We start from the raw sequence: 12299 nt of genomic DNA on the forward strand, positions 1-12299 counted from the left end.
ATGAGTGTATTGGTCAATAAATAAAACAAAATAATTTTTCTCGTCAACCGTAGAAGGAGTGACAGGACCCGCAACATCTGTATGAACTATAAATAGCGGTCTTTTAACATGTCCCTTATCCTTTATTTTATTAAACGGTAATCTTGACTGTTTGCCTTTTATACATGCCTCGCAAAGTTTCTCGTCAGGCATTATTGAATCTAAAATCGCGATGTCGCGGAACATTCTTTTTGATTTTAATTCTAAAAACTTTTGCTTACCGATATGTCCCAATCGTTCATGCCATAATTGATAATTTGTTTTCTTACTTGCGATATTGGCCGTTCTCGAATTTAATTTAAACCTTACAATAATCAAATTTCTATTTGACTCACCACACATCACCGTCTTACCCTCTTTTGACACTTTGACACCATTTTCATCGAAGATGATGGTGTATCCAGCTGCTTGCATCTTTGAGACTGATAACAAATTATTTGTTATCTCAGGGCAGTATAATACGTTCTCCAGTACTCCGGTGATGCCCTGGTCACTGGTCACCTCCAAGTTCCCTTGCTTCGTTGCCATAATGTAATGATTATTTTTAGCAACCGCAATTTTTATTGGTGTCATTAATTGTTGGAAATTAGTTGCCAGGTCCGCCCTATTGGTGATGTGATCAGTTGCTCCAGAGTCCAGGATAAAAGATATATTATTTATCTTGGTTTCCAATAGATGATCTCCTGCCATAAAAGCGAAACTTGAGACTGCATTTGCTTCCCTGGGCTCCTCTGCTTCGGCTGCGTGAGCGGTTGATCCTTTCGGTCCAGTTGGTTTCGGCTTATTATTTTTCTTGAAAAAGCAATTGGTCATCACATGTCCTCGTATTCCACAATTATAACATTTTACGAATTTTCGTGGATTTTTCATTTTGTTTTGGTGATGGTTTTGTGGCCTTGAATTGTATGATCTGTCCTTTTGTAATTCGACTTGCAAAACTTTAGAACTTGTGTCCTGAAGTTCTTGACGCCGTTTAGTTTCGAAATCTAATAATTTCGGTTTAATGTCCGCAAGAGTCAATTGATCCAGCGATAACTGTTCAATTACGGTCACAATATTATCGTACGTGTTAGGCAAAGTCAATAACATATGGGCCACTTTGTCTTTTTTACTCAAGGTGCCACCAACAGCCAGAAAGTCTTCAAATAATTCGTCTAAATACGAAAAATGTTTAAGGAGGCTAGTATCACCCCTTAATTTGAACGTGAGCATCCTCTTTCGGATAGCCATCTCCGATGCTAGACTTTTTCGTGCGTAAATCGCATCAAGTCTGCTCATCATTTCTTTGGCTGATTCTTCCGGTTTCGCCAAATGTAATAAAGAATCCGCCAAATGCGCCACAATCACACTTTTTGCAGTATTTTCTGCTTGCTCGCACTCGTCGGTTAAAGTTGTTGGAGGCTGCGTGTCTAGTACATTCTTGATTTTCAGTTCCTTCAACAAATACTCCATTCGCGTTCTCCACATCTTATAACGTTCCCCATTGAACGGTTTGATGTATCTATTCGCTTTCTCCATTTTATTTGTTTATATATATATATATATTTTTTTATTTTTATTTATTTATTTATTTATTTTTTTTTTAATGAACTCACTGTATTAATAATTATCACTTAATCACTAAATCACTATATTGATAATTATCACTAAATCACTCAATAATGAATTTTTTTTTAAATATTAATAATTTAATACACAGAAATAAAATGCGTTATTCTGGGCCCATAACCTGTTGGAATATCGGGAACAAAATAATGGAAGAACGCACAGTTAAAGTTAATAATGAACTTTAATATAAATTGTTTGGACTCTAGTTGTCAAGAGGACACTGTACACTGTATGAACTCTTAGAAGAGACTGAAAACTAAACTAAGCATCAGGCCCCGATTCACCTCTACTTGTAGAAGGCAATAAACTTTGCACCCCCTGAATCTCCATTAAGGGATTCCACTCTGACCAGGTCTGGTCACCATGTGGTTTTTGGGAAAATCCCCTTTTGCAAAGTGCAGCAATAAAAATTCCAAACTAAAAGGCTTTGACGATAATTAACTAATAAATATAAAAACTCTGGGACTAGTGAATTTTGTATCTGGGAAAACCCCAAAATTCAACATTTTCAAAATGGCTTTGAATGTTTTTTTATGTCCCTGAGAGTTAGACGCAAATAATTCAAAATCGTTAGAAATCTAAAGAGTTGGTACTACTAAAACAAGTTTTTTTAAATGAATTGCATTTACAATTTTACCAATCAAGAATTTTGGGGCAGAGAGGTTTCGTAAATTACGGAAAAAAAGCCGTAAAAAACGAAGTTGTGTTTTACGTCTTAAAATGGGTACTTCATTTTTTTTACATTAAAATTTTAGGAATAGTAATTTACAATTTGCGGGTTCAAAATGGTATCTTCCCGTTTAAAAATCGCAAATTACATTTCATGAATTATAATTGTCGTTTCAACTCTTCAAAAACGTAATTTATGTACTTAAAAATCGTGGAAATTACCTTTTGAATTTCATGTTGTATGATTAGTTTTTTCTGTAAGTAATCACCTCGGAAATGCCAAATGAAGATTTCATGGGATCTCAACGTTTTATGATTTCTAAAATGTGATGTCCTGACATCTCGAGCGGTCAGGGGGGCGCGTGTGTTGCTTAAATCACCGCGTGATTCAAATTGCGTAATTAAATTTGATTTATTGGAAAAAATTATTCCACCACACAATGGACAAAGGGAACAAAAAACATTTCTCGAGTGTGAAGAAAATAATTCAATCTAGAAGGTCAAGTTGAAATTCACGTCAAATAAACACATTTATTATAGGAAAATTTAGAGGGTCGAGTTTATTTTAAAGTCACGGTCTCAGGTCGTAAAATATTTCTTTCTGTTTATCTTAAACGTTTTCCGCTGCATGTGTACAGCACGTGTGGAGACACATTGTTCATTGTATTCGCCAGGCTGACTTAGGGTTCTAACATAGAGGATACATGACACGTCGCATGGTCCTTCCCCCCCCCCTTTTTGTTCCCTTTTTCTCTTGTGGGTTACACTTGTCCCTTTCGGAGGGCCTAGTTTTGCGTGCGCAACTTTAGTGAGTGGGGGTTGATGGGCCCAACCCCACGAAATTAAGTTACGTCAGTGCAGTTCATCTTCTACAAGCCCTCTGCTTGCAGCTTTTCTCTTCGAGTAGATAAATTAAGTTTATAACAAGTATAAAGTGTAATTAAGTGCTGAACTTAACCAAATACAAATAAAGAGTGTTAATGTGCTCTCGTAAGCACTTGTGTGTAATTAATTTATTACTTGTATAACCTTCAACCCGTCATCTACTATGTTCAATGGAGTCCTCATTAGAGGTTTCGCGGCTAACGAACCCACATTCGAAGATTGGCGCTAAAATTATTCACCTGGCGCCACCGTTCTCCTAGGTACCTAGGGAGGACATCACAATTGGTGACAGCGGTCGGATAGCCGCATCCATTGAATTTGCAATTTGAATTCGAAAATTCACAAAATTCTTCTGTCAACAACGGCGCTGACCTGAAGGGAGTTCCAGTGTTCCAGCCAAGCAGCCTACTGATCAGACAACGCAGTTCCAGCCAAGCAGCTTACTGATAAGTTAACGCAGTTCCACCGAGCAGAATTTAGTGTAGTGTTGAGTGAAATTCCAAAAGGTCAATCAGTGAAGTGCAAGTAAAATTGTAGTGAACATCGCAATATTTGGAATAACTCAAAATTGTGACAAGTCAGGGCATTGCCGAGGTTTTCTGCGGTTTTACTGGGTAGTAGCGAGATACTCCGATGAAAGGCCGCAGCCTATCCATACCTTATAAACAGAGAGAGCACAAATAATTCAGAGATTTTGACCATTTGATTCGTTTTAATTAGTTTAAGAGAAGAGAGAAGCGTTTATTTGATTTAACGAAATTATTTAGATTCCATTATTTGAATTGATAGAATTTTAAGCGTAGAAATGCCGCGCCCCAGGAAAAGTAGTAGAAATATGAGAACTGAGGGGGAATCTGCATCGACGGGAAATCCTAGAGATTCGTTGAATTCAGTGAATAATAGTAATGCGAGTATCAGCACAAACAGTACAAATATAATACAAAATTTAGCATCGGGATCAGGGAGTCGGGCGGATTCGAGCACTCAACCGTTACAGCCCTCAATATCAATCAAAGACATATCTAACTTGGTTCCGCATTTTAATGGAGAAAATATTTCAGTGAATAACTTTATTGATTTGTGCAAACAGGCAATCGCGCTTGCACCTCCATCCTATCCCATGTACTTTACACAATTCGTAAAATCAAAGATTTCCGATAAAGCTAGCCAATATGTTGCAAATCAAGCTACTCTGACTCTTGAAAATATTTTTGCTAATTTAAAACAAGCTTTTGCACCGCGTCAAACTTTATCTCAGTGGCAAGGCCTACTTGCAGCAGTTTATCAAAAGAACAACGAGAAGATAATCGATTATGTTGCGCGAATTAACGTTTTAATCCAAGGAATTACGGAATTGATTCAGGAGAAATATCCTGTTGACATCGCAACCGGTGTTCTCGCTACCACACATGAAAGAGCTCGGGACAGCTTCATTAGAGGATTGAGAGGTGAATTGAGTTCGCACGTTGCAAATGAAAAACCCATAAATTTTGAAGCCACCGTTAAAATCGCAATCGAAAAATAAAAAGAGATTGAGCAACGGAATGATCTTTTTAAACATGAGCAGGTTAAAATTTTTAACAATCCGCAAGCTACGACAAACAATCCGCGTAATTCTCATGATCGTAATTTCCGTCGTTTTAGAAGCTACGGGCCATATCATTCGCAAAATCGATCTCAGGAACAGATCCCTGCTAGAGTCAACGCTGTACGGAGTCATTCGCAAGACTCAGATAATTCATTGAGAAACGGAAGAATATGTTATGCATGTGGAAAAATGGGCCACATATTGAGTCAATGCCACAGTAAATTCCAGCCGGGATATTGTGTAAATTGCAAAATAACCGGGCATTCGACTCGTAATTGCCGTCGTGGTAGTTTCCGAAATGTTAACGCTCAGAATACTCGGTTGAGCTCAGATGATAAACTTCCAAAAATATCGATTAACGTTAATCAGGCAAAGCAAATGACACTCCCCTGTGTCACTATCACGAGTGATAATTTATAAAATATGAAAAGTTGGCTACTTGTTGACTCCGGAGCGGACATCCATTTGTTAAAGGAAGATGTATTAAAATTGGGTATCCATATAAATCCAGATAAGGGTTTTGAATTGAGAGGAATCAGCCCCGGGGTGTGATGAGACAATTGGAGAGGCTCGAGTTACGTTTGATGCCATTCCCTGCAATTTTCAAATGGTTCGTGCAGATTTCACAATCAAATATGATGGTATATTAGGTGCACAATTTTTACGAGATGAGAAAGCAACGTTGTGTTTCTCCGATGATAAGTTGCGCATAAATAGTAAGGGAATCGCCATTCCACTGATGCAAACTAGAATAACAATTCCTGCTCGTTGCAAGCAAAAGGTCGGAATTAAACTATTGAATACAGACGTGAAACAAGGGTATTTACCCAGATCAAATTTGGGAGCTAAGATTTATGGGGGAGAAGCATTAGTTTCAAATAATCAAGGGGTTATATGCATTTATATAATTAATTGTGACGAAAGAGAGCGAGAACTGAATATTCCTGCGCAATATTTAGAGGAAATTGATAATTATTCAGAAAAGCCGATTTTGAAGAACTCATTTTGTTAATATGATGAACAATACTAATAAGACCTTTTTATTAATATCGGGATAGTTCACTGGGAATTACCAATCCAGTGGCATCAAATGCTTTTAACACATTTAAAAATCATGAAATCTCCGGTCTAACTTATCCGTCAGTAAAATTCCCGAATTTTAAGCGGTACGAAAATGAGAATTTCGTAATTTATTTAAATATATACTTTAATATGGATATTGGAGATCAATTTTCTTGATTTTTCAATGAAATCGTAAATTTCCGGATTTTTTGTCCTCAATGGGCTTCGGTGTCACTGTTCCCCGAATTCAAAAAGGCATTAACAGGAATTTCCTTGTTTTCTGTCCAGTTTCAGGGAACCATGAAACAGAAATTGACGATTCTGTTTGATTTCTCCATGAGATTTCTAATTTTCAGTGACAAAATGTTCTGAAATCTTCCTGCGTGGCTCAATAAAAATTTCCGAAAAGTATCACAAAAAATTCAGACAAAATTTTTGAACAATCTATAGCCAAGAAGTTTCATTTCGGTCGTGCATAAACTTTATACACAGATTTTTTACGATGAATGCGCCTGCGCCGAAGATCCCGCTCATATTTCTAACATTCGGTATAAAAGGCTCCAGCGGAAGCCTTACCATTAGTTTGTTTTTGCGATAGCAGAGTTTATATCGGGGAGTTTATCGCTTACAATGAGTGGTCTGTCAATGGACGAATCACTGCTCGAATCAATCATGCCGAGGCCGAAGGTTCTCGTTACCAGCTGCGATATACCGCAAGTGGGATTGGACTTGCTGGGCGAGAAGTAAGACTCTATTTCCTTGATTATTATTAGATGTTCGTTAACACCGGCTCGAGGTTTTCCCTTTGATCTGTAATGTCGGCATTTTCAATTGACTTTGTTATTATTTCGAGGAAGTGGTTTCATTGCTTCGCGGAAGAGGAATTGAGCTCTTGTGTCTGAGCAATTCCATGACAAAACGAACCCCGGAAAAGTGCGCTAACACGAATTTTCTTGATTATTTTTCCCACCCAAATTTCAGCCAATAGAATTGCACCATTTGTTGATATTTTGTATAGCCTACCTCGAATATCAGCGATTATTTTCCCCATCCAAATCTTGGCCAATAGGATTGCACCATTCGACGTTATTTTGTATAGTCAACACGGTATTTCAGCGGATATTCTTGATTATTTTTCCCACCCAAATTTCAGCCAATAGAATTGCACCATTTGTTGATATTTTGTATAGCCTACCTCGAATATCAGCGATAATTTTTTGAATATTTTGGTAAACAAACGACACTTAACCAAATAAACCTCTTTTCATGTCATGGCACAATTCTCTTGGCCGAAATTTGGATAGGAAAAATAATCCCCTGAATACCACTCGAGCTTCAAAATTATAGAATATTTCCCTCTAGGTTCCCTGCATACAAATGAAGTCGTCAAGTTTTTCAGGAAAAATCACTCGTGCTTCGCACTCGTGATTTTTTAGCCTGAAAAACTTGACTCCTTCATTTGTTTGCAACGAATCTATCGGGAAATATTCGATAATTTTGAACCACTTGTGGTATTATATGTGATTATTTTTCCCACCCAAATTTCAGCCAATAGAATTGCACCATTTGTTGATATTTTATATAGCCTACCTCGAATATCAGCGATAATTTTTTGAATATTTTGATAAACAAACGACACCTAACCAAATAAACCTCTTTTCATGTCATGGCACAATTCTCTTGGCCGAAATTTGGATAGGAAAAATAATCCCCTGAATACCACTCGAGCTTCAAAATTATAGAATATTTCCCTCTAGGTTCCCTGCATACAAATGAAGTCGTCAAGTTTTTCAGGAAAAATCACTCGTGCTTCGCACTCGTGATTTTTTAGCCTGAAAAACTTGACTCCTTCATTTGTTTGCAACGAATCTATCGGGAAATATTCGATAATTTTGAACCACTTGTGGTATTATATGTGAAAATTACACTGGAAATTTTGCATGTTGATATATATAAAAAAAAACAAATGTTGAAGTAACCCTCAATTGTATCTGACAGATTAAATGGCAATTCGTTGAAAATTATGTCTCATGGTGCAATTCTATCGGCCAAGATTTGGATGCAAAAAATAATCCCCCGAATACCACTCGAACTTCGAAATTATCTGATATTTCCCTCAAGGTTCCCTACAAATAAATAAGCTTGTCAAGTTTTCCAGAAAAATCACTCGCGCTTCGCGCTCGTGATTTTTAGACTGGAAAACTTGACACGTTCATTTGTTTGCAACGAACCTATCGGGAAATATCCGATAATTTCGGAGCTCTTGTGGTATTATATGCGATAATTTTTTGAATATTTTGGTAAACAAACGACACTTAACCAAATAAACCTCTTTTCATGTCATGGCACAATTCTCTTGGCCGAAATTTGGATAGGAAAAATAATCCCCTGAATACCACTCGAGCTTCAAAATTATAGAATATTTCCCTCTAGGTTCCCTGCATACAAATGAATGAATGATGATTCGTTTGCAACGAATCTATCGGGAAATATTCGGTAATTTTGAACCACTTGTGGTATTATATGTGATTATTTTTTTAATCCCAATTTCAACCAATCAAATGGTGGCATTTCCCGTCACGTGGTACAAGTAAGAGAGTTTTACTTCGGATATTTTTCGGATATTTCCCTGTTTGTTGCTAAGCAATGAAAATATCCGATGAACAATTTGTACACGTTTCAAACCCCAAAACTGTCATTACAAAAAATCAAGTTCAAAGACTTTACCTGGACATAAGCAGATTTGGAGGAGAATCCTTGGAGATTATTGATCAGAAAATTAAAAATAATGTTCCTAATAATACAGTGAAGACAAAAGCCACAATTTGGAAACAATTCTCGGCATTTTGTGCAGACAGAGAATATACGCTGGAGAAGCCACAACTACGAGTGGAAAACCATACTATATGACGTGAAATGCCACACATTTAATTGTTTGAAATTGGAATGAAAAAAATAATCCAGCCAAATACCCCTCGATCTTCAAAATTAATCGGATATTTCCCTCCAGTTTCCCTGCGTAGCACCGATCGGGATAAGATTCGCAGAAAAACCTGCGAACCTGCGAAACCTGCGAACCTTATCCCTCTCGTTGCTACGCAACAAAACTCTCGGGAAATATCCGATGATTTTGAAGGTCTTGGGGTATTACTACTGATTATTTTTCCTGGACCTAAGCATTTTCCTGGAAAAAATCTGCGGTTTTCTTCATTCCCTACACTTTTTTTATAATTACGTATTTCCAGATGTGATCTTACCATTTTACCATATGTCACACCAACACAAGACGAAGTACTTGCGGCTATTCCTGGACACGATGGTGTACTTGTCACCGAACACGTCAAAGTCGATTACAAATTTCTTAATAACGCTAGTATGATTTTTTTTTCATTTTTCAATTCGTCGAGAGAAAAGGTTCCCTAAAAATTACGGAATGTTCTGAAAGAATTACGTGGCAGGTTGGCCAAATTTTCGACAATAAAACGTCACTTGGGAATCACAGAATATACGTAATTTTTACGCAATATATAACTCCGTGAAGATAAACGTACTCTTGCGATTATCTCGCACTTCACAAGCGTTCCAATGATAATGAAAAATCTTGTCGCGAAGGTCGTGAACTGAAGGTCGTGTCGACAATGTCAACTGGGTACGATCACCTCGATGTCCGCGACATCAAATTCAGGGGAATTCAAGTTGGTTATACGCCCGTGGGTTTCAGCGCTGCAGTTGCTGAGATTGCGGTGATGCTCTTGCTGAATGCTGCCCGACGGGCACACGAGGGTCGCACTCTTCTCGAAGAGTAATTCAAATAATTCATTTTATTTTTCAAAATTCCAGTAAATTCTCATTTGTCATAAAATTTTTATAATCCTTTGATTTATTATTGTTTGTTCATTTCTGCATGATAACATTTAATAGAAAGAATCAGATCAACATCTTTTTATTTTTCTCGCTTGAATGACGAGAGATAAAATCGTTACTTAAATTTGCAAAAGTCAATTCTTCCAGGGGAAAGACCGAAAGTGGTCCCCAGTGGCTGCTTGGCCACGAACTTCGTGGTTCAACGGTTGGAATAGTTGGTCCAGAAAATATTGGCCAGGAGGTGTCGAAACGTCTAGACGGTTTTGCAGTTGAACGATTCTTGTACAGCGAGTTCAGCCGGAACCCAGATGCTGATGAACTGGAAGCTAACTTCGTTTCCCTTGGCTACCTTCTTATGTATAGTGACTTCATCGTCATTGATCTACCGTTGACAATCTACACGCGGGGATTGTTCGACGACGAGGCTTTCAAGAGAATGAAGAAAACCGCTGTTCTCGTGAATGTCGGGTTTGGAGCTGTTGTTAACACGAGCTCTCTTCTGAAGGCACTCAAGGAGGGGACGATATTCGCGGCGGGGGTGGACGTTATTGATCCTGAGCCACTGCCAAAACACCACGAACTTCTGAGACTACCGAATTTTGAGATTGTGCCGCATCTTGGATCTGCCACTGTCAAGGCGAGGGAAGAAATGTCCATTATTGCTGCGCAGAATATTTTGGACGCTCTTGAGGATAAACCACTCGCGTATTCCCTCTAGGGGGATGGACGAGTGATACTCAGGTTGTGGGCCAAATTAGGACTTGATTTTATCTAATAAAAATAATTTCTTGAAGGGGCACTCCTAACAAACATGATGATGATTTAAAAGTGTTATAATTTGAAAATAGAACCATAAAAAAAGATTCTCAGTATTTCGAAACGTGAAAATTATTCTCTTTATACACCCATTGTAAAATTGATATAAGATTGATATAGAATGTCTCGTTCACTTCCAACGAATATCACTAAATTTTTCGTGATTCGTTCAGTTGATGACGACTTCGAGGGTGCAATCGACAGGTTTCTCTCCTATTTCTAACGATTGAGTCCATGTGGACGACGTTCGATAAAGGTTCATTCGTGATCAGCCTCGTTTTACGAGTTAGAAAAGATTCGCTTTCTCATTCATTTAGTTTCCTTCGTCACAAGGATTTTATCACCCGGAGTGAACGACGGCTAACCAACAAGAAGATCTTTTTTATTGTTGTAAATTTAATTTACAGGAAGATCTTTTTTATTGTAAATTTAATTTACAACAAGAAAGGTCTCTTGACAAAATACTGTAAGCCTGGTGCATCATGAGATAATTAACATTTAAACAATTATTTCCGGAATGCCAAGGGGGATGCCTGTGGTTTTCGGAATTTTCCTAGTTAAAAATGCTTTTTGACAAATATCTTGTAAACAAATAGGTTTACAACATTTTGTCAAAAAGAATTGTTTAAAAGAGAGAGAAAATTTAGCCAATTCTCCAGCGAAGAATTCGAGAACATTCAAACTGAGGAATTCGTCTCGAACCTTCCAAATCCTTGGGTTGCTAATCCCATCAACACAACCCTTGGGTATATAAAGAGATCCAAAAACAGATATAATTCATTCTCAATTCGTTCTCAATCGTTTCTCAATCAGTCTCTCTCAATCTCGAACAGTCTAGAATAACTCAACAATCAACAGTGAATACGCAATAAGTAGTTCTCGATAGAATATTCGCGAATTGAATTCGGACTCAACTTATCACAATACAGTGTTCTCCATAATTATCAAATTGTACATCACCAATTGGAGACTATCGCGATGATAACTAGCTATCATGTTTAGTTATTGAGATTTATACAGTTTCTCTCAAAATCCTATAGATGGATCAAAAACTACCACACGTTTAAATTCGTCTACTCAACGGATGTTTCTGAACCCTAGTTCATCTACAGCGTTGACGAATAACAGACGTTCAAGTGTTTGTAGTTATCTCTCAATTAACTATCTCAAAGAAAGCCTCAATTTTCAATCGCGTATGTAAACTCTATAAAGGTCTTAGTACATCACCAGCAGTGCGTGAATTGAAATTAACAAGCTTTAACTGTAAAATTCTCTCAAAGACGCGAGGTTACGCCTCAAATTATTTATAATAAATTAAACAGTGCATCCCCCAACAGTCTTTGTTTCTTGTGTCTTTTGTCTTGACACAAGACACAACTTTTAATTTTTCCCACTGATCCCAAATCGGCACCGCATACTCGTCTCTATCTCAAACAAGAATTTTTTATGGGGAATAAAATTTCAAACATTAAATGTCTGATCAGGCAATTACATAAATTATCTAGTTAATTTAATAATCGAGGATTATTGTTTAAATTTTTGATCTCATCAGATTATTCTTGTATTCTAATAAATCCTTCTAATCTTAATAATACTAGGTTTTTATTCACCCCCCCCCGGCCCCACCCCCCCTGAAAGGACTGTCTTAAAATTGCAAAGGAGCGAGAGAGAAATATCTTTCCCATTCTCCGTCTCTCACTCACTATCCGTCATTCACGTGAGGTGACGTAATTTTTTTTTAAAGAAATGGTGAATCATGAATCGAATT

The 12299-nt window shown here is 37.4% G+C and overlaps 1 protein-coding gene across 1 annotated transcript; it reads left to right on the top strand.

Annotated features, from left to right (window-relative positions):
- Positions 1 to 6427: 6427 nt before the first annotated feature.
- LOC135169825 (glyoxylate reductase/hydroxypyruvate reductase-like) lies at positions 6428 to 10587 on the top strand. Its single transcript, XM_064135158.1, has 4 exons — positions 6428 to 6594; positions 9097 to 9224; positions 9464 to 9653; positions 9863 to 10587. The coding sequence occupies exons 1-4, from the start codon at positions 6482 to 6484 to the stop codon at positions 10431 to 10433; spliced, it is 1002 nt and encodes a 333-aa protein (XP_063991228.1). The 5' UTR covers positions 6428 to 6481; the 3' UTR covers positions 10434 to 10587.
- Positions 10588 to 12299: the final 1712 nt, after the last annotated feature.

Source organism: Diachasmimorpha longicaudata, chromosome 15, assembly GCF_034640455.1.
Source record: "Diachasmimorpha longicaudata isolate KC_UGA_2023 chromosome 15, iyDiaLong2, whole genome shotgun sequence".
NCBI lineage: Eukaryota > Metazoa > Arthropoda > Insecta > Hymenoptera > Braconidae > Diachasmimorpha > Diachasmimorpha longicaudata.

What these genes read in the sequence shown, in the direction of transcription:
- LOC135169825 (XM_064135158.1), top strand. Translation starts at nt 6,482, where the DNA reads ATGAGTGGTCTGTCAATGGACGAATCACTGCTCGAATCAATCATGCCG. An exon ending in TTGGACTTGCTGGGCGAGAA is followed by an intron (nt 6,595 to 9,096) that starts GTAAGACTCTAT and finishes ACGTATTTCCAG; the next exon opens with ATGTGATCTTACCATTTTAC. An exon ending in CAAATTTCTTAATAACGCTA is followed by an intron (nt 9,225 to 9,463) that starts GTATGATTTTTT and finishes CTTGTCGCGAAG; the next exon opens with GTCGTGAACTGAAGGTCGTG.